Source organism: Calliphora vicina, chromosome 3 (assembly GCF_958450345.1).
Source record: "Calliphora vicina chromosome 3, idCalVici1.1, whole genome shotgun sequence".
In the NCBI taxonomy this organism is placed as follows: domain Eukaryota; kingdom Metazoa; phylum Arthropoda; class Insecta; order Diptera; family Calliphoridae; genus Calliphora; species Calliphora vicina.
This window is the reverse complement of record NC_088782.1, coordinates 78293373-78316792: the sequence shown is the minus strand read 5'-3', so window position 1 is coordinate 78316792 and position 23420 is coordinate 78293373. Positions and strand designations below refer to the sequence as shown.

Sequence of the window (23420 nt, the reverse complement as noted above, 5' to 3'; positions counted from 1 at the left end):
TTATTTCGATTTTCCAGCTTGCCAAAGTTTCTCTTGTGTGTAAAGAAATAAAAATGCTATTTTAAAAAGTAACCATTAAAAAAGAAAACAAAAGAATAAACTTTATTTTTAAAATTTTCTTTGTTTTACTATGTCTATTTTTTTAATGAACGTGAGTACATGAATGAATACATAGATAGAAACATACATACATATGCACATCCAAACATACATAAATGATCATATGGAGTATAACAACATTTCTTTCTCTACGCGATAGTTTTTTGTAGCAGCAAAATTATTTTATATTCGTATATGAGTATTAAAAAAAAATAATAATAAAGAAATAAATAATAAGAAAACAATATACTGTAATGTGTGACACCAAGAAACAACTGTCTATCGATGACATCGCTAGTGGTGACAGAGAGACAGGACCAGGGCTCTGTGACAGCACTTCTGATACAATTTCTATGACATCAGACATTTCTGCTGATCAAATTGACCAGCAAGTTGTTTTCCAACAACGTCATGAATATCAGCAACTGCAAAACCAACAGAAATTACAACAAACAACACAATCACTGTTGATGGCCAGTGCGATGTTAGTGGGTTGCTCTAGTAATGCTGTGGGCGTTCATAACAATAGCTGCAATAACCCAAACTCCAACAACAACAACAACTACACTATAAATAATGAAGGTGATATTTCACACCATCAAGGTCACTACAGCAGCTCCAATATTTTTGGATCTACTGATTCCATGAATGCTCCTTTAATGGCACTGCCTATTAGTGTGATTCCAACAACCGCAACAACTTCTAACAACAGAACACCGATTGGCCAAATAATAATGAATTCATCGTCAAATTTAAAAACGATGCAAATTAATGTGCACGAGCTTATAATGGAGAATCAATCGCTACGGGAACAACTTAAAGAAGTCACTGTAGATCGTGATCGATTATTGTGTGAAGTTTCTAATCTTCGCATGGAACTAGATATGTTTGAATTGAAGCGTTTGCCGGAAGAAAAGTGAGTACCCACAATTTTTTAAAGCTGAGATCATTTCGGTATTTATCCAATAGAATCTGAATTATGTAATACATCTTTCGCAATTAAACTCATGTGTACTAAAATATATCCTGGATTGTATCCAGATTTGTATAATTTGTTCACTATTAATATAATTATTCAAACTGAACAATATTTTAAAAACTATATTAAATTTCTTTAAGAAACTGTGGTTCCAAATTCAAATCTGGTTGGACACAGTTATTAGCGACTGTTTTATGTGTATTTGGGGTCTCTGAATACAAAAAAAATAATCTAAATATAAAATATATTTTTCAGGCAAAATTTGGATTTATCAAAAAAACTTGTTGTAAATCTTTGTTATTTACATTTAATTTCATTTAATTTAATATTGTGTATTAAATATTTTCCCTTAAAATTGGAAATCAAATAAAAGGGTGGACGAGGTGGAATCGGTGACGGTCCGAATTCAAAATATTCAGTTTATAATTTACGCAGTAAAATGAGGAATAATTAAATTGATCCACAGGAGGTCTAATGATGATGATATCAATTTTCTGTACTGGAAGTGATGAAAGGCAATGAAATATAAATCAAGGCTTGATGAGATTGTAGAAGATGAACTGATAAAGTCTATCAATGATGTTGTATCATGACAATTATTCCAGATCGTGGGCAAAGAATTGAGTAGATGAGACAGTCGTAGCCTCCTACAAACAGACCTAAGATTAGAAACTTTAACTGAATCAAACAAATTGCAGTTAAAGTCGCCCATATAATTCCCTATACAAATTAAAAATTAATATATCTGAAATTTAAAGAAATATAAAAAATATGTATTATTGATAATATAAATTTGTTACATTTTAAAAACATAATCAAATTATGATATTAACTGTAAAAAATAGTTCTTAACATCTGGGGTCATAGGGTAACAGAGACGAGACGTCATTGTCTGTTGTTGTATCACAAATATGATTTGTTGTATTTTTGTTTGACAAATCGGAGTGTCACGTCTCCATGTATAATTCTCTATGTCTTTAGATTTGTACCTAAATATATTTTTACATTTTAAAGATTTTTGGTAATTATTTGAAATTTTTATTTTTTATAATTTTAATTATTACAGAGTATGTAATTATAATAAATGAACATGAACCAAATTGAAAATAAAAATTTAAATAAATTATTACATGTTACCTATGTATGTTACAATCAGCCAAATAATGAAAAAAATTCCCTGGGAGTTTTTACCCTTTTCTCATTTTGAATGTTTTAGAGTTTAGAAAATATAATCAGAACATGCACTAAAAATGTATTTATTATGAAACGTGTATTAAAAATAAAAAAATATGCATAAAAAACTGAAAAATGTGCACTAGATATCCATGCTTCCTGGATGGATACTAACAAAATTTATAAGCCCCAACGATCGGAGCCATATTGCTTCTTCTGCAAATGAATTATTGTGTGGACCGTCTACACGTTATCCAGCAAAGTATAATCTTCGCAATTATAAAATTCGACATCTGGCAACTGTAAAGAACTTTTTGATGCTGGCCAGGATATCTAATTATATATTTGAGATATCAATTTTCATAAGGACATGCTGGTTATGGAACTTCCGTCCCATTGAATTGAGGAATTTCAGTTTTACTATTTCAGTCATTAAACGAAAATATTTCCAGAATTTAAGGCAATGGGAGCTAATATTTGATTTATTATATTGTTTTAGTTTAGTGTGGAAGGGGTGTACACTACGTGCACTTCCACTTCGAGATCTTGGGGTCCATTGTGATTCCCTTCAATAGATATAAACAGTGAGGAGAGATTATGAATAAAAGAAGTGTTCAAAACCGCCTGGAAAAAAGAAAAACAATGATAGATTTTGTTACGGATTTGGAATCGCTGTAGAACGTCCTTGAAATAGCCACACTATTCTCTTAATGAAACCTGGTATGTTGCTCATTTTACAGACGGCAACATTACCAAATTCGTCCAGAAATCTATTTCCTAGCCATTTAAGTCTGTGACCCTGTAACCTAGTGCAGTTGCATATGATGTGCTGTCTCTAGCTCCTCTACATCTCCACACACTCAATAGAAATCCTGTGTGCCATTATCCCATTTACCCTTGAAGGCTCCAATTGAGCTATGACCGGTTATCACTCCTACTAGAATCCTGAGATTATACCTATCCAACTCTATCAGTGTTCTGGTTGCGTTTGCATTTAGTTTTGGTCACAAGGCCCTGGACACTTTGCAATCCGTCCTACTGCTCCAGGATTAATTTGTGTAGTCACGGAATCTTTCATATATTAACCTTTAGTAGTGACATATAGGCGGTTTTACCCAACCTTTCCCTAGTATCATGATCTAGATCAGAATCATGTCTAGCCAGTTCATCTGCTACCTCATTTCCCTGTATGTTACTGTGCCCTGGTACCCAACACAATCTTACTGAGTAGTGTACCAATAACTCCTCGAGAGCTCTCCTACAGTCATCCACTATTAAATGACATTCCAAAACCTTTAGTGCCATCTGACTGTCCACGTATATAGTCACTGTAGACCCTTTATTGACGTGTGCCTTTATCAACTCTGTGGCTTTCCAGATCGCGAAGATCTCTGCCTGGAAGACGCTGCACTCGTTAGACAGTCTATATGAGCGCATGATATTATTGTCGACCAATGTTTTAATGTCTTTATATTTACAAGAACATGAAAAATTTATACTGTGTTGGGCTCAAATAAATAAAATAATCTTAGTGAGTTATCTGGGTTCAGACTTAATGACCTACTGAGAAATCTCACGGATATATGTTGGATATTTTTTGTAATATGTATTTGTATAATAATTTCCAGTAAAACAGAACATGTACGCAATTAAACAAATGAAATAAATACATACTTAAAATTTATAAAATTTTGTAAATAATCTGTGGAAGTATTCATTCTCTTGGTACTTTTATCATTAGTGGTAGAAACTTCACTAGAAACTCACTAAAGTTGGTAGAAAGATTTATATATTTATACATAAATAGGCCACACGTTTTTTATGGTACACTTTAAAAGGTCCTTTTCTCTAGAAATTTTTAAAATTTCTTTCCATAATAGTGGTAAAAAGCGTTTTGAAAGTGGTCGAATTTCACCACCGGACGATCCTAGTACTTTTTTCCTTGTCAGCATGTGTTATATTAATTTGCTCAATGCACCGATATTCAAAATCCATAATTGATTTTCAAAATAAAATTAATAGTACTACACACATATTAAAGGAATTATAATAGATTATGTTTATTTTAAGCATTTATGTTAGTATACATTTGAAACGTTTTTCAAAGGACCTTATATGTGTGCTATTTAATTTATCGATTGCAGAAGTTTATTATGAAAATTGCCCTACAATACTTAATAATAATGTGATGAATAGTAACATTTAAGACAGTTCGCATTGTCCCAAAAGATATATGCTCTGTAGTTGAATGGCCTTGTCTAAAGGTATTGAATTATATTGAATTATATTGAAAATATTTGACAATGGAAGAAAATATGGATGAATTTTCTTAACTTTTTTCAAAAAACAAACAAGTCTTATTATAGTTAAGGATCTATTTTTATGTAAACAATATAAACATTTTACTTCTTACATATCGTATAAACGCAAAAGCAGCAGACAAACGTCACATATGTGTAATGTCGTCAAGTGTCTAAGACACCTTTAAAAATATGTAGTTTGGAAAATTAACGTAAAAATCACTATTGAATTTGTTTTACACAAAACGTGCTATTTTCTATGTCGCCACTGTAAAACTCTAGGACTGTTATAGTTTTATCTTAAAAGTACAGAAAAATGTACAATTGTAACATATTTTTCATCCCTATTAACTAATAATAAGCCAGAGAGAGTGAGACAGAGAAAAGAAAATGACAAAAAAAAAACAACCATCAATTATTTCAATTCAACCCTTAAATATTTTTCAAATAAAATGATAATGTTGCAAAAATATATTTGGCAGTCCTAAAATTAAAGTACTTGCAACTACTTTTAATTTAAATCATTCGAAATTTAATAGGTACTTATAATTTTAAATCCATTTGTATTATACAATTATGTATTTGTATATGTCTGTTAGAAATCGAAGTAAAAAAGGCATTATGTCTGCATTTAATTATAGCTGCTGCAACCCTCTCCACTTGCATTGGGGGTAAATAAGGAAAGCAATACTCTCTTTTCCAGTGGTGAATGTGACTGGAAAATATATATGTATTATATTTTATTATTGCCAGTTAGTTGATAGTTCTCTCTACTGAAACATGACGGTAATAGAGCTTACGGAATTCGAATGCAAAATATATTTTAATTTAAAAGTGCATTAAGACAATATATCAATGGAAGTTTAAAAAATTAAAATTTTATTTAGCATTCGGTTGTCAATTACGTGCTGCATAACTTTAAAGTAATTCTTTTTAAGATATTATTACTAAATACACATATTTATTTAATTTTTGTTTGTTAAAAGAGCCACAAAAGTCATCAGCCGATTTGTGTATGTATACCGTATCTTTTCGGCTTCGTAATAAGGGAGGAACATTTGGTTCATGTTTGAAAATGTAACTTTTAAAAGAAGTGAAATAGTTTAATTTCGTATCAACATAATTAACAAATAATTAAATAAAAAATGTTTTCATCATAGTAATAAAATAATAATCCTAACGAAACAAGAGAATTTATTATCTTAATAAACCTATTTTCTTGAGACTATATGCCGTCCTCTTCCTCCATACATACAGTCCTTGACTTGCCTTGCCTACATTTTTATTTGGATTGGAATAGACACTATCTATTGTAGACTTTAAAAATTATATAAAAAATTATTTAAAAAAACTACTACCACAACTTTTGCTGATTGATACATTTTAAAAATGATCACTTCAAATGATATTTATTGGTAAGTTTTATTGCATTCAATTTTTGATTTCCAATAAAATTATTGATTTTTGATGAATTAAAAATTAAACAAAAATATTTTACACACTTTAATTTCTATGAAAAGTTTTCTCCAGATATTATAGTAATATGTGTATTCATGCATTTATGTTTAAATAAATACATACATGAATACACACTTACTATCTATATATGTATGTATTTTAAATTATTTTATTTTTAATAGAACAATATATCAAATTAAATATTTAAATGTGTATTTTTCCATAAAATGTTATTGTTTTCAAAATATCTATTTATTTACTCTGTAACATACATATGTTTTACAACAAAAAATTAAAACAATAATTCTGTTAATATTATTTATAGTATGTTTTGCAATTAATAACAGCCTTTTCATTTCTTCTCGATTGATTTAAATTGCAAATTTTGATGATGTTTTATTGATGTCACGCATTTTTATATAATATTCCACTTGTTCCTATTTCATAATTATAGCACCACTACAAAAATATATTTAAATATTGTTGTTTTTGTTATATGATATAATATCATCCGAAAAATACGAATCTGAAAAAACAGTCAATTTAACTAGGTGACAACAAAATATATTTTCAAGTTCACATTTCTTAAAGTAGATTTTATTGATTTTTTTTACATTTCCTTGTGCCCTAACAAATTAAAAAAAAAAAAAAAAATTCAAACACATCCATTCAAATATTTGACAAAAAGATGTCAATGAATCTTAAAATGGGTTAAAATGCTAATACAATGAATGATTCCCAACTGCTTTGACAAAACCATTTTACACGGTGATGTAATGGGGAGCCATAAATAAGTCAATACTTTGATATCACTAAAATAACTATTTATACATGTAACGACCATAATAACTCACTGATCGTAAGAACATGCAGACGCCGTTATAGGTACGATATGACAAACTATAGTTTTAATCCGTTTACTTTCCCTTCACCAAGAGTGGAAAGTAATTAAAAAAATGGACTTTTTAGAAAACAGGTATTCGAAAAATAGCATTTTCTTAAAACCCGGGTTTAAATCGGTGTTCATTAAATGCAGTATTATTTCAGTTTTTCTTTATTTTAATTTGAAAATATAAGATTCCAAATAATTTGTGATGCATTTTTGCACAAAAATAATATTAAGGTGAACAGATTAATTTAACTGTTCAGCAGTGTTGCCAATTCATGGTGAACAAAAAGGGCTAAATACTTAGAAAAAAAGGCTAAAAAAGGGCTAACATTTTTAATTAAAAAATACATACATTTGACACAAAAAACAACTTAGAATACTACATTGGGCTATGCCGAATAGACAAACAAAAATGTATGAATATAACACACGTTCAAATGCAAGAAAATAAGAATATTTATTCCTGTATGTTGATCCTTAACTTTAAAATAACGTAATATGGGGCCACACGTATATCATATGGCGATGTTTTTAAAGCCTCGTATTTATCACCTGGCCTGCAAAATGCTCCTAGGCAAATTTTTTTATATGTATAAAGTAATCCTTTGTGATAACTTGGATGGAGAATATTTTGATAAGTGAATATATGGCAAATATGTCTCTCATGTAATGCAGAAAAAAATATTCTAAAAATAATACACGTCGCGGGCCAGAATTGATTTTCATTGGCAAAAACATAAATTTTGCCATTAGTTAGTAAACATATCAAAACTAAGATAGCCAAAATATGTATACATAAATATTGAATTTAATTTTGAAAAAAAGTTAATTTTCTATATTTGATCAGATAAAAATTATCATATCTAAATTATTATCGATAATGAACTGAATTTTTCTTTCTAAATTGGTTGGATTATAGTCTTTGAAAACGGTATACTACATGGCATGTGTTATAAAATATTTGTTAAAGTACTATATTTACGTCAATACATCGCCCAGATAAAGTTAAATGTATTCTCTTTAACCCTATATATGATTTTATAAACGCCCGGACCTGCGCGTAAAACATTAACATATTTATTAAAAATTTGTATTCAAATAACGTCCATTTTCTCTATATTAGTTATGGCATTTTTTTAATGTATGGAAGGTCCAACAATTTGTATGTGCTTAAATTGTTTACTGGTTCAAAATTTTTAGTTAATTTTTGTCATAATATCCCTGCCAATTTTTTTGGACTGATTTTACTAATTTTCAACAGCAAAAATTTCAGATCATTATAGTAAATATATATGGCTAAATGAAAATAAAAAAGGCTAAAGGCTAAATTAATTTTTTTGTGGCTAAACAAGATTGAAAAGGGCTAAATTTAGCCCAAAAAGGGCTAAATTGGCAACACTGCTGTTCAGCGAGCATTATTAGATCTACTCTAGATCAGGAAAATGTGTTAAACGTATTTACCAGCATAAAAAAGCATAGCAAATACAATATCTTATTATTTAAACAAAGATTTGAAAAAGTTCTTAATCCAGTCGAATATTTCGAAAATATAAAGTATTCGAAACCGGTCGGTTTTTCGTACAAAAAACCGGTTATCCAGTTTTGGTATTTGAATACTCTAAGGGACAAAAAAATTTGGTCCCGAATACCGTTAGTAGAGATGATTTATCACCTTGATTGAAAAATCACTGGTAACAACTGTAACTGTAAATTTTAATGTCGTTCTTACATAATTTTGAACATACTGTTAATCCATATGTAATTATAAGGTGCGTATCAAAATGATAAGTTCACATACTTTTCGTTCTGTTTATCCAAAAATACAAATAGAATTGATTGGTACTATTAGCTAAAAAACTTGTTGCTCTCTCATTTGATTATATTATTTATAAACCGAAATATCAAAAATGTGAATCAAAATTATAAGTAGTGCTAGTAAATGTGCAAAAATTACAAGGGTGTGAAGTTAAATTCGTAAGTTAAATACGTCCCACATATATGTTAACTACTTAACATAGCACTGTTAAATAAAGTAAATTTGAAAAACATATTTTTTTTGGCAAAAACATAATAAAATTAATTATTTTTATTCACCAATTAAAGAAAATACCTTAAATTTAAACTTTTAGTTAAAAAATAAAAAAATCGTCTTCATATTAAGATTAAAATTACAGTTTGAATATGTAGTATTCAAGTTCATTGGCGGGCCACTTAGGACAGACCTGAATGGGGTTTGGATATGGTGGGTGAAAGCTGGGAGGGAGTAGATATCAAAACTATATAGGGTATACCCAGTTGTTTCTCAGGGAAGGCGCTACTAGGGGCGGAATTTGTTCGATTCCTTTACATTATTACATTATTTGTAGCTTTGTAAGCGAAGTTTTTGCTGGGTAGTTTGAGAAATTCAGCAGAAACTTCGCTTACAAAGCTACAAATAATGTCTTTTTTAATAACTTACATTTTAAGCAGTAAAGTCTAAAAAAACAAAATAAACAAACAAAACAAATAATCAGTTACCATTTTGGAACAAAATCCACCCCCGTAGCGCCCTTCCTGAGAAACAACTGGGTATACCCTATATAGTTTTGATATCTACTCCTTCCCAGCTTTCACCCACCATGTTGAAACCCCATTCAGGTCTGTCCTAAATGGCACCTATGACACTTTGAACATAAATGTTAAAACCATTTTGGAACAAATTCCACCCCTTGTAGCGCCCTCCCTGAGAAACAACTGGGTATACCCTATATAGTTTTGATATCTACTCCCTCCCAGCTTTCACCCACCATGTCCAAACCCCATTCAGGTCTGTCCTAAATGGCCCGTATCACACTTTGAACATAAATGTTAAAAAAGTAATTGAACAAAGTCCACCCATCGTAGCGCCCTCCCTGAGAAACAACTGGGTATACCCTATATAGTTTTGACATCTACTCCTTCCCAGCTTTCACCCACCATATCCAAACCCCATTCAGGTCTGTCTTAAATGGCCCCTATAACACTTTTAACATTACAACAATTTTGGAAAAAATTCCACCCCTCGTAGCGCCCTCCCTGAGAAACAACTGGGTATACCCTATATAGTTTTGATATCTACTCCCTCCCAGCTTTCACCCACCATGTCCAAACCCCATTCAGGTCTGTCCTAAATGGCCCCTATAACACTTTTAACATTACAACAATTTTGGAACAAATTGCACCCCTCGTAGCGTCCTTCCTGAGAAAGAACTGGATATGCCCTATATAATTTTGACATCTACTCTCTCCCAGCTTTCACCCGGTATCTCAAAACCCCATTCAGGTCTGTCCTAAATAGCCCCTATAACGCTTTGAACATTAATGTAAACAAAGTAATCGAACAAATTCCGACCCTAGTAGCGCCTTCCCTAAGAAACAACTGGGTATACCCTATATAGTTTTGATATCTACTCCCTCCCAGCTTTCACCCACCATATCCAAACCCCATTCAGGTGTCCTAAGTGGCCCGCCAATGAACTTGAATACTACATATTCAAACTGTAATTTTAATCTTAATATGAAGACGATTTTTTTATTTTTTAACTAAAAGTTTAAATTTAAGGTATTTTCTTTAATTGGTGAATAAAAATAATTAATTTTATTATGTTTTTGCCAAAAAAAACTATGTTTTTCAAATTTACTTTATTTAACAGTGCTATGTTAAGTAGTTAACATATATGTGGGACGTATTTAACTTACGAATTTAACTTCACACCCTTAAAAATTACAAGATATTTGTATTATTCTTAACATTTATTTTGTTCAATTTGAGACACAATGTAACAGGGAAAAGATTTGTCTGAACTTGAAAAGTTCATTGGATTGGAGGATTTTTTGAACATCAATTAAAGATTCGAAAAATTGTATTGTATTGCAAAATTATTTAAAAGATCTCGAAATTTAAGATGTGAAAACATAAGGGACCATATTTTCTACTCTAATCAGTCTGTTGAATGTGATAGTGTTATAGATTTTTCTAATATTCCATATTATGGAAACTTGTCGAATATACATATTATGATAGTTTAAACAAATTGATGTTCTGCTTCAAACAAAAAAAAAAAGGTGATATTTTATGACAAAACAATAAACATATGGTCAATTCACAAGGTCTCCCTCTATCAGTTGGTTCGGCTTAACTATTAACTATGCCAACTATTTTTAAGTGGAAATTTATATCCGGTTATGGCTAGGTTGTTGAAAATAAATAAATAAAAACTTAAAGTTCTGGTCAACCAAAAAAGCCCTTTTTGTGGGTGAAATTCGCAAAGCTTCAAACACTGCACATACAGTGACGGACAATACAATAGAACAACAACAATAGAATCACTAAAGCGGTAAAACTACAAAATTTAATTTCAAAATTTAAAATTTGTTCATTATACAGTGCCAAACTTAAGTATTGGCACAGGATGTTCATTGTACTTTAAGGTCGATTTAGAGGCCATATTGATGACATTTTTAATAAAAATATATATTTATCAGATAGATTGATGAATTTCCTACAAAATACCACCAAATTCATTTCAACAATTTTGCAGTATTATTTAAAAATAATAAAAAGACGAAAAATTCCACAATTCCGTAGAACAAAACTATTGGCACACTTAACCAGATTCTTCAAATTTGATCGATCTATCCACTTTTTTTTTCTTTGAAAATGCGATTTTATCTTCTTTTATTTAACAGTTTTCGTTTCTAAAACTATTAATGTCAATTTGTAAAAAATGAGCACAATAATTATAAATTTTGCTGAAAATGGCTAACAAAAAAAAGGAAACAACAGAATCTGAGCGCAAAATCATCCTTCACTTGCACAATCAAGGAAAATCATATGCTGAGATTGTGGAGATTATGGAAAAAAGCCTTTTTACAATTTGGAGTATCGTGGAACGTTTTAAGGCAACATCAACACTTGAAAGTGCTAAACATACAGGTCGTCCTAGATTCTTAAGTGAGCGTAAATACAGCCATATAATCAAAAAGGTCAAGTTATGTCCAAAAATATCTTCAACACAGGTTGCTGCAGAGATTAAAGAAGAGTTTGGGAATGAAGTTCACTCAGCAATAGCCAGAAGAGTGCTCCAGAAGACAAACTATAGTTGTCGTATTGCTAGGCGTAAACCATTTATTTCATCTGTGAACCAAAAGAAGTGTTTAGAATATGCCGTTTAGGAATTTACGTAAGCCACATGATTTTTAGCACCAACTGCTATTCTCTGATGCAAACAAATTTAATATTTTTCGCTCTGATGGCCGTCAAACGGTATAGAAAAAAACCAATAAAGAGCTGGAAAAACAAAATATTGCTTCAATAGTAAAACATGGTGCTGGAGAGGTAATTGTGTGGGGTTGTATGTCCGCTTCAGGGGTTGGAGAGCTGGTGTTCATTGACGAAATAATGGACAAAGTTAAATATACGGATACACCTCAGGAAAAGTGCAGAAAAGTTAAATTTACCATTTTCTTTCACTTTTCAACATGACAATGATCCCAAAAATTCGACCTATACTGGACGTATGTGGCTTTCATACAATATTTCGCATGTTCTACCACACACTCCACAATCTCCGGATCTCAACCCAATAGAGCATCTGTGGGAAGAGCTAGATAAGCGAGTGAAAAAGGCATTAGTTGAAGAATGGCCAAGTATTGGGTCAGATATCACAAACAAGTTGGTGGATTCATGCCTAAGCTACTCGAGGCAGTTATAAAGCAAAACAATATATTAAATTTTCCAATATTGCTTCCTAAATGAAATGTTTTTTTAGCTTTTAATGAAGTGTGCCAATAATTTTGTTCATTGAAATTAAGTATTTTCATGTAGTTTTGTTATTAATAAATAGTGGTATTAAATTGTTGAAATGATGTTGTTTATATTTTGTAGGAAATTCATCAGTCTATCTGGTAAATATATTTTTTGATTAAAAATCTCTACAATACGGCCTTTAAGTAGTCCTTAAAGTACAATGAACATCCTGTGCCAATACTTAAGTTCGGCACTGCATATTAATGCTCATAACGCAAACAATAAATAGAAAAAAATAAAATAAAAAAATAACACATTCTTATGTTAAAAACGATGTCAAATCTAAAAGACTAAATAAAATATGCGACATTCAAATAGAATCAATCAGTCTTAAAATGATTAAAAATAAAAAATCATCATAAGAATTCGTTGTTTTCTTAATATTTTGTTGCATATCAATTATTTCTAATAACAGCATCAAATCTTTTGGGATTGAATTACAAACTTTCGCATGTAGATCGGGAAAATGCATACCATATTTCCTGAATTTTCTGCCAAAGTTCTTCCTTGTTTTTAAATTTTTCAGGCCCGAGTTTGTCTTTTACTATTTTCCATAGGATTTGAGTCTGGTTATTGAGACGGCTATTCCATAACATGAATTTTGTTATATAAAAACCATTTTTTGGCAAGACTTGACGTGTGCTTTGGGTCATTATCTTGCTGGAAGGACCATTTTAAGAGCATATTCCATTCTGCATGTGGCTTTATAACATTCTCCAAAATATTTACATACAAGTGCTTATCCATATTTTATTTAATCCAATAAATTGGACCAACGCAATACCAAGAAAAGCATCCCCATATAATAATATTTCCCCAACCATGTTTAAACGTTTTTGGTTTTTGCCATTTTTTGGACGTCTAACCCATGTCTTATCATCACTACCAATTAAATTAATGGTCGTTTCGTCCGTCCACTACACATTTTGCCACTTTTTTATATTTTCTGGCCCACACCAATCCTTATTGTTGTTGTAGCAGCAGTGTTTGCTGAGTTGACAGCCCTTGGCCGAGTGAACTCGGGTCATTCCGGTGCGTAGAACCGGCTGTCGTGGCTGTCGACCAATCCTCATGATTGCTCCTGGTTTTAAATGAAATATTGGTAGTGATTCTATTGTAATGTCCGTCACTGTATGTAGGTCTGGCGAGACACTTTTTTTTGGCCTAAACTAAAATATTCACTTATATACATAAATGCATACAAAAGATACAATTAATAACAAAAAACATAAATTTTATTAAGTTTTTAATAATTAAATTTTTCTTGTTATACCCTTCACCATGAGTGGCAAGGGTATAACATTTGTAATTTCTACATTTTTCATTTGCGATCCCATAAAGTATATATATTCTGGATCGTTATAGATAGCGGAGTCGATATAGCCATGTCCGTCTGTCCGTCTGTGTGTTGAAATCAACTTTCCAAATCCACTAAATAACTTACAAACATGATTAATACATCAAAATCTCCGGAATTCTTCCGGCTCGGTTGCTATTTAAAATCGAGAAAATTGGTCCACAAATGGCCGAGATATAAGCAAAAAACCATGTATTTTGTTAGTGTTTCATGAAATCATGTACATATATAATAGCATAATAAAAAGAAAACAAAAGTTTAGTTGTGTGTATATATGCATGTAGATGTGTGTAATACACATTGAGTATTTTCACCAATTCTATTTTGTTTCTTTGTAAATCTTATTCTCTAACAAAATAGAGAGAGTTGTTTATAATGAGTTCTCATATGAGCAACTCTATCATACGTAAACAGCACAAACACCCAACAACAACATTCTACATTGTAGAATACTTTTTCGAAAAATATGACAAAAAATTTTTTTAATTTAATTTTTGCGACGATACAAATATTTCAAATTGAAATAAAAGTTTTATTTATGAATATTTTATAATGAAATTTTATCTATGTATAGATTTTTTTATTGAAAATGAAAAAATAAAAACAAATTTTGAAATTTATAATCAGGAATACGGCAATTCCCAAAAAAGTATTGAAAAATCCCAAAAATGAGCGGGGTTATCGGAATCCTTTACAAAATAATTAAGAACATATTGGGCCATCTAAAATAGGTTTCTATATTTTGATATCGACTATGCGATTTGAGAATTTTTGCCCTAAAGTTGAATTTTACAGAAAAAATAGGCGTTTTTTTAATTAAAAAAGTACAAATAACTTAAAAAGAATAAAAGTACTTTTTTCCCAAAAAAATAGCAAAAAATCGCCTTTTTTAAATTTTTTAAATTCAAATGCATGTAACTTTGGACCCAGTCATGATTTTTAAACAATGCTTTCTTTATTTGATATATACATTTGTTGTTGAACCTATAAAAGAAAAATGGAGAAAATCGGGAAATTTTTGGAACCGCGGTCATCAAAAAACTGGAGTAGGGTGGGTAAAAATGTTGAAAATTTTATTTTCAAATGCGAATATCTCCTAAACTATAAGAGATAATTGATATCTACGTATTTTTTTTGAAATCGGAACACAAACGAAGAAATAGGATAATTTTTAAAATTGAACATACCCGAGGTGTCCTACTTTAGGGACCCCTGGCCCCGCCCCTGGTGGGCCCATGAAGTCCAAATTCAAAACTTAAACTCGACAACGCATGTGAAATTTCATTAAAATCGGACTAAGCGTTTAGAAGTTACAGATTTATTTCCCTCTTTTTTTTCTCATACCACTGTGCGACGTTCACTTACAATGATATCAAACTTTGGACAGATTCCCTTTATTGTGTAATTTCCCAAGACCACTTTATTAAGCAATGATTCGGCAACGTTTGATAGAGCTTGATGTATAATACAATTTGTTATAAATAATTTAGAAATAATGAATAAATAATTTACTGAAGAATTAGTTACTCAATTTAAAACCCGAACTAATGAACGACAAAAAAGTTCTTAATACGTTTATATTGTATTTGAATTCAGGATCATGTCCAACTAGCTCAAATTTTTTAAAGCGTAGCTCCAAAACGGTAACTAAAGAGTATGCTAGTCATGCTAGAGTATGTTTTGTAGATTGTTCGAGAGTTAATCTGATCAGTATATTTCTGATGAAAATTTAATGATGGACTTTGTTTTCGAATGTTTTTTAACATTATCAATACTTGAATTATTAACTTTAACTTTAACGTTATTTTTTGGCTTTCTTTAACAATCAAATATTAAAAAACCGACATCAAAACTTCATTCTTTACTTATTTAAACAAATTTAAATTATTCGAATAATTCGATTAATTTTAAACGTGTGATCGAATTATTCGAACAAGTTAAAATCTCTTATTCGAATTATTCGAACAAGAGAAAAATCGAATAATTCGATTACCATAATAAACACCCAATTTCAATGAAATAACTTCCAATTAAAAATACATCCTATTCCCAATATTTGGGTTTTATTTCATAATGAAATAATTTCCAAAAATATATGGAAATAAAGCTCAACAAAATGAAATAAGATCCTAATATTTTGAATTTTAATGTGTGTTTATTAGTGTTTATACCCTACACCACCATAGTGGGGAGGGTATTATGCGTTTGTGCAGATGTTTGTAACGCCCAAAAATATTAGTCTAACACCCACCTTAAAGTATACCGATCGACTTAGAATCACTTTCTGAGTCGATTAAGCGATGTCCGTCCGTCCGTCCGTCCGTCTGGTTGGCTGGCTGGCTGTCCATGTAAACCTTGTGCGCAGAGTACAGGTCGCAATTTTGAAGATATTTCGATGAAATTTGATACATATTATTTTTTCGGCTCAAGGACCAAGCCTATTGAAACTGGCTGAAATCGGTCCATTATTTCACCTAGTCCCCATACAAATGTCCTCCCGAAATTGGACTTTATCGGTCATAAATGTTTAATTTATATATGTATCTCCACAAATTCCACTCCAAATAAGTTTTATATACACAAAATTCATGTCACCAAATTTTGTTACGATCGGTCCATAATTAGTCATAGCTCCCATATAGACCCGCTTCCGAAAATCACTTTAACGTGCATAAATCGCTTAAAAATGTTGGTAAACACACAAAATTCAACATAGTTAACTTCAATATACACATAAATCACACGACCTAATTTCATGGTGATCGGTCCATAATTGGTCATAGCCCCCATATAAGGCCCACTTCCGAAAATCACTCAAAAATATAAATTATTGAAATTTTAAAAGAAAATTTTTTTTTGCTCTTTTACTTAGTGTAGGGTATTATATGGTCGGGCTTGACCGACCATTCTTTCTTACTTGTTTATATATGAATTTAGCTAAAATTTTTGTGTTTCGATGTTATTTGTCGACGTAATGCTTGGCAGTAATGGAACCAGCATCCAAATATTCTGGAACTTGAAAATAAAGGTTTTAAAATAATAATAATTGTAGTCCAATTCTAATGATATTATCTGCATCACGAATATTTTAAGTCGATCCCAACGGTTTTTAGTTGTATCAAGAGTTTTAAAACTCTTTAAAATTTGTCAACAAATCATTTTTATGAACATGAAATAACGCCCAAATAAAATAAAGCCCAAAAATATTTTATATGAAGTAAACTCCAAATATTTTTTCTTATTGAATTTACTTCATTTGGTAGTTTTTTCATAATGAAATAATTCCCCCCCAAAAAATTAAATAAAGTCCAAATTTAATTTTTCCAATTTTATTGGGACTTATTTCATTTTCCTAATTGGAAATACAATATGGATTTTACCAACAAATAAATCACAGGTTTCTATATTAACTTCAATAAGGCGATGAAAAATCCGGAATCTAGGGGATAGCCTACCAAATACCATATCAACTTCCATCCTTGCTCAACTCATCATGGAGTTTTGAGAAATCTGTTTAGCTTTTCCTCCTTTAGAACTCTATATAATGTTGAATTTTTCAAGATAACAACATCGGATGCAATATATAAAAATTTACTCTTGGCATCGACTACCAGTGGTTTAGAAACTTTTTTTTTGTAAATAAATCGGTATCTCGTAAACTATTGGAGATATCGTAACGAAATTTCACAAGGTTGGAGTTGAGTTTTCGAGTTGATTTACATTTGTTCAGCTTCGTAGGCGAAATGCGGTCCTGGGTGGCCCCTCAAAACTACAGTAGCCCAATAAAGTCTACATACAGGAATTCAAATTAAATTTCTTTCGTTGAAAGCTGTATTTGTAAGTTAAAAGTAGTGAAATATATTTGATAAAAAGATAAATTCACACTAAAAAAAATTAAAACAACATCACTTAAGTCGGGTTTAGCAACATTTCCTATCACTTCCAAAATTTCACCCATATTAAATTTTTGGATTCTGAGTCAAATAACGAACATTTTTTTTTGTTTTTTTTTGGCTTTAATATTCAAAATATTATGAAACTTAATAGACCCGCCCACCCAAAAGTAGGCGTGACCGAGAATAAATTTTTCGTTATTTTACTCAGAATCAATAACTCTAATAACTGTGAACTTTTGGGCGTTATTTGATTTTTTTTTTTGCTAAAATCGACATAAGACATTTATTATTATATATCTCATAAAAAAAAACTAAAAAAACTGCTTTAAATTAAAGTAACATAATAATTTTTCCTGCATGTAGACTTTCTTGGGCTACTGTATATCATAATCCAAATGATATATTTAGGTTTGTTTATTTTTTTATTTGCGATACAATTCTGAAAAAAATTGCTAAGTCTGCTTTTACACAGGGCAAGTTTACTTGAAGCAAGTCTCGTCGATTCCCTTTTAAACTTGCTCGTATGTTTACACACAGCAAGTCTGTGAGCAATTTTGTATGTCAAAACCTAATAGACGCCATATTGAAAATGAGAAAACAAAAGAGAATTGAAGAGACTTGCCAGTACAAGCAAGTGTGTACCCCTCTTCTTTCTTCTTGCCTCTCTCTCCTATAAACTCTAGACTTGCGCAAGAAAAATTGCCCTGTGTAAAAGCAGACTAACAGTTATCTCGTCCCATTCAAAGTTGGAAGTATGTTACTTAAATACATACAAAGTCGTGTTAATATCACACAGTAAATGATGTCACAGTGGGCATTTTAAAAAATAACAGTTTTTGGAACACATTTTCCTCGTTTTAGGAATTTCGGTATTTGAAAATAAAAAGTGTCAAAAATTATAATGTTATTGATGCAGCTACACACAGCCTCAATAGTGAGTAAACAACAGTGTTTTTTTTTTTTTTGATTTTTTTAGGATCATGAAAACATTTTTTTTTCAGAATCTATTATTCAGACCAATTTCCAACAAACCGAAACTTTTAAATTGGATAGATTTTAGGATTTTCATTCACCCTTATCGTGGTTGGCGTATACGTCTTACGCCTACGACAGTTTAGTACTAGATTAAAGAAACAGTTTGCATTTTATCTTTAATCGCCAACTTTAATACGCCAACCACGATAAGGGTGATTATCTTAAAAAAAATCAATTAATTTGCGGTGTTTACTCAATTTTGAGGCTGTGTGTATATTAGTTCCATATTTAAATAAAATTTTCCATTCAGCCTTATCATGTAAGGCGTAGGCGTTTTACGACAACGACAGTTTCGTACTAGATTAATGAAACAGGTTGAATAATTTCTTTAATCTAGTACGAAACTGTCGTTGTCGTAAAACCAATATTTCGATGTGTTACAAACTGATTTACAAACCCAATATCCCCCCATATTTTTGATAAAAATATAACAAAATCTTTCTCCCCACTGGCCTTAGCTCCAGGCATTTTGAGCGATTTGCCTCTCTTGGTACAAATACCACACTGTTGTTCGTGTACCACTCAAGACCTTGCTTACCATAGTGTCAGGATGACAAATCAGATCAAAAATATGTGGACACATTAATAAAGGTCGCACATGACAAATATTTGACGAAAAAGACGTAACCACTAAATAAAATACATTTGAATTCATTTATTTTTTTCAAAAACTTATTTTACTTAGTATGATTCAAAACAAAAAAATTAGTTTTGTTTTATTTGATGCTGTTTGATCTTACAAAACACGTCAAACAAATTTGTGCCAAAAAAAAGTGGTTACGCTTTTTTGAGCAAATATTTGCCATGTGTGAGCCTACCTTAAGTCTTATGAATGGAAGCATCCTCTTTTGTAAACATTGCTTGATGTAAATTTCGGTATTTATAGAGCCCTTTGTAACAAATGTTTGGCTTCTTTTGCCGCAACTGCATATTGCATGCCATACCAAGAACTTTTTGGGAAAATTTTATGCTTTCGGGTCCTAAACTTTTCTACATTCACTCGAGCATCAGCATCATAAAAATATTGACCAGAACATACGTTTCGTCATATGCGGCAGGGATATTTTTTTTATTTTATAAAATTTGACTTCAATTTCCGTACCAAATTTTGAAAATGCATTCTATTTATTGACTTTAGAAAGATCATGTGGACAATTCCTTCTTTCTACCTAAACCAGGTTTTCTATGAACGGGCAAGATCTCTGGATACTGTCTAATAACATTGGAATCAGTTTGACGGCAAACCTTTTATTGTTTGGCCAACTTTTTGTAGGACCAAGTGGGTTTTGTTGAACATATTTAATAATTTTAGTAAGCACTTTTTTCTCGTCACTCATTTTAATCAGATTAACAACAAATGAACATAATTGACATTAAACATAATAACTGACATACTTTACAAAGGTAACTTGAACAAAAAAAAATAAAATAATACTTGGATTAAAAGTTTTAAGGAAAAACGTGTGTTAAGGTTTTTTGATCTTACTCCTTATTAATAGATTCAAAATCTAAAAAAAATCCAAAAAGGATTTTATATTTGATATTCTTTACCAAGCCTTACTTTCGATTTCTTCAACATCTATGAATAGTTTGATAGTTTTTTTCAAGTCATGTTTTTAAACTAAGAAAAAGAAAAAAATCGTTTAAAAGGAAAACATACTACATATTTAATAAGTACACAAAATTCGTGGTTTTATTTTCAGTTTAAAATTAAAAATTAATTAAATTAACCGATTAAATCTAAACCCAGATTAATTATTTGCACTGTTAACCGGCGAAACAAGAAAACCGATTAATTAAATACACTGGTTGATACGCATTATCTGATTTTAACAGATATGTATATGAATGGGTTGGGTTTATACATCTTATGATGCTGTGATCGGCCGAAATACCAATGTTATTAATCCGAAAGTTTGCTAACAAAGCTAACAACGTTCGATGGTCACTTTTTTTTGAGATACCATGTATAGTAAGTATCATAGGTACATATACATACATATGTATGTACATATGTAAGTATATTATGTTATTTTGAGCTTACAATTTGTTCAATTGTTTAAAATTAATATTAAGACATCAAGTCATATACTACATATGCATTGTATTGTATATAAATATGAACATACATATTCAAACTTTATTGTGAATGCAAAAAGAGACACACTGATAAGAGAAATGTTTTTGCTTATGAAAGCGCTTAAAATATAAATAAAAATAAAAATAAAAATACAATAAAATATTATATAATATGTAGAAAGAAATTTGTTCATCTTTCCATACCATCACTCACTCAATTGTTCGATTGATTTTGAAGTTTCTTAAAAAAATAAAGAGCAGCTTGAACAACAAACAAATATGCTCGATTAGTAACAAAGTTTGAGAAAAGTCGAATGAATATAAAAATAAAAAAAATTCGTAGCTACATACATATGAAAGCAGCAAGTAAATAAAAATATAAGTTCAGCTAATGTAAATATGTATGTACAGTACGTATGTACATATGTATGTATTTTTTGTTTTGTGTCTTTTATTTTATTTTTATTTATTAATGTTTAACAAAATCATCAAAAACGAAGAGAATTATTATACAACTTTTAGCTACATGTATCACTGTCATTTAAATCACAAAAGGGCCTAACAAAATAAACCCCAAAAACATATTTATCTACGGGTTGGCTTTTGCGAATTAACGATTAGTTAAAATTTGAATACATAGCCTAATTCATTCCGATTGTATGAATTTATTATATGAATTTGATTAACTAGGTGTATTCAAATAGAATAAATATTTCCTTCTGGATCAAGTAAACTACGTTTGTTATAAGTTTTCGTGCACTGCGTGTATTTATTCTGATTCAATTTATATTTGTCGAAGTACGTATGTACATTAGGGTGGCCCTATATCGATTTTCGGCGCTCCAAAGGTCTGTAAATTCTAAAAAATGCGGGTTAAATGAGTTCATTTTAATGGTTGTACCTATTTTGGGTTAGCATGGGGATCGATTTGAAATCGAAGGATTTCTAGGAAAGTTACGTTTTGGTAACAAATATATTAAATTTATTTCTTTTAAAGAACATTTCGTATCCTATTTTTAATATTTAATTTCAGATTGTTTAAAATATTATTGAAATCATTCGGAAAGTCAAGAAATCGTTTCGTAAAATATATTTCTAGTTTATTAATATATCTTGAGATTTATAATAGTGTTATTCACAGTCATTTGCATGTGTTATTTTGGTACCATTGTAAGTATTGCAAATGAGTAGTATCAGATCATACAATTATAAATTGCTTTCCAATCATTTTAACCCCCGTTAACACGAAGTCTGGTTATGCCTTAACTAATAGTTATACTGTCGGTTAAAATTATTTTTGTATGAAAACTGTCAGTATAACTATTAGTTAAAACATAACCAGACTTCGTGTTAGTGGGGGTAAGTAGTTTGATTAAATATAGGCCGGATCGAAATTTGCCCACAGTAAAAACATACCACATTATAGCATAGCGAACGTGTGCACGTATTTTATTATTATGTAAACTATTGGATTACTATATACATATGTATATAGCTATGTTCAGACACACGCACTATTGTCAAATCGAATGTGAGAAGCAAATCGCCAAACTTGTTTCTGCATGTTTTCAAACTCATCCGCATTGCTTGTGATTTGATCTCTGCATTTTTCAAATTTCTAATATTTTTATAGATTTTTTTATGAATAATTTAAATTATTCACAGCACTTACAAGAAGAATATTTACATCAGATTCTTATTTAAATCGCCAGTGCATAAATAAACAATGAACAAATAAAATTAACAAAACCAAAGAAAATTTTTAAATTTTAAAATTTTTTTAAATTGCTTATTTTTAATAAAAATTGTAAGAAAATGTTAATATTTTTGATTCAAATACATAAAAAGAAAACATATTTAATTCAATAAATTCATATTTGTTTTTTTTTTGGTGAAAATATAATAAGGTAAAAATATTGACTTTTAAAATCAGTGAAACATGTGTTGAACTATTCGCGGCGCACAATCACCTTGCGGAATTAGTGAATGAACCAATGCATATTTCATGCGTTGATGGACACCAAAATAACACCCTCGACCTTTTTCTAACTTCACACCCTGACAAGTATGAAGTAGATGTTATTGCACCTCTCGGCAATTCAGATCATTGCACCATTTCCGCCTCCTTTCCGCTCTCTGAACTTCGTATCGTTTCACGACCAGCTACGAAACGTTCAACTTTTATTTACGAAAATGCTCGTTGGGCTGAGCTCAACGAGTTCTTTCAGCATTATAATTGGAACCTTTGTTTCTTAGACAATAGTGTCAATGCCACGGCGAAGATGGTGGAGAACATAATTATGATGGGGATGAAAAGCTTCATTCCAT

General features: G+C 30.5%; 1 protein-coding gene across 2 annotated transcripts in view; it reads left to right on the top strand.

Annotated features, from left to right (window-relative positions):
- The first annotated feature begins 280 nt into the window (after positions 1–280).
- Positions 281–23420, top strand: part of siz (Brefeldin-resistant Arf-GEF family protein schizo) — a 95549-nt gene continuing 72409 nt past the window's right edge. The window contains exon 1 of one of the 2 annotated variants that reach the window (XM_065505648.1): positions 281–1015. In XM_065505648.1, the coding sequence (XP_065361720.1) occupies positions 354–1015 (662 nt within the window). In that variant the 5' untranslated portion in view covers positions 281–353. Of the gene's footprint in view, positions 1016–5925; positions 5967–23420 lie in introns of those variants that run through there. The other variant, XM_065505651.1, reaches the window with a different exon arrangement.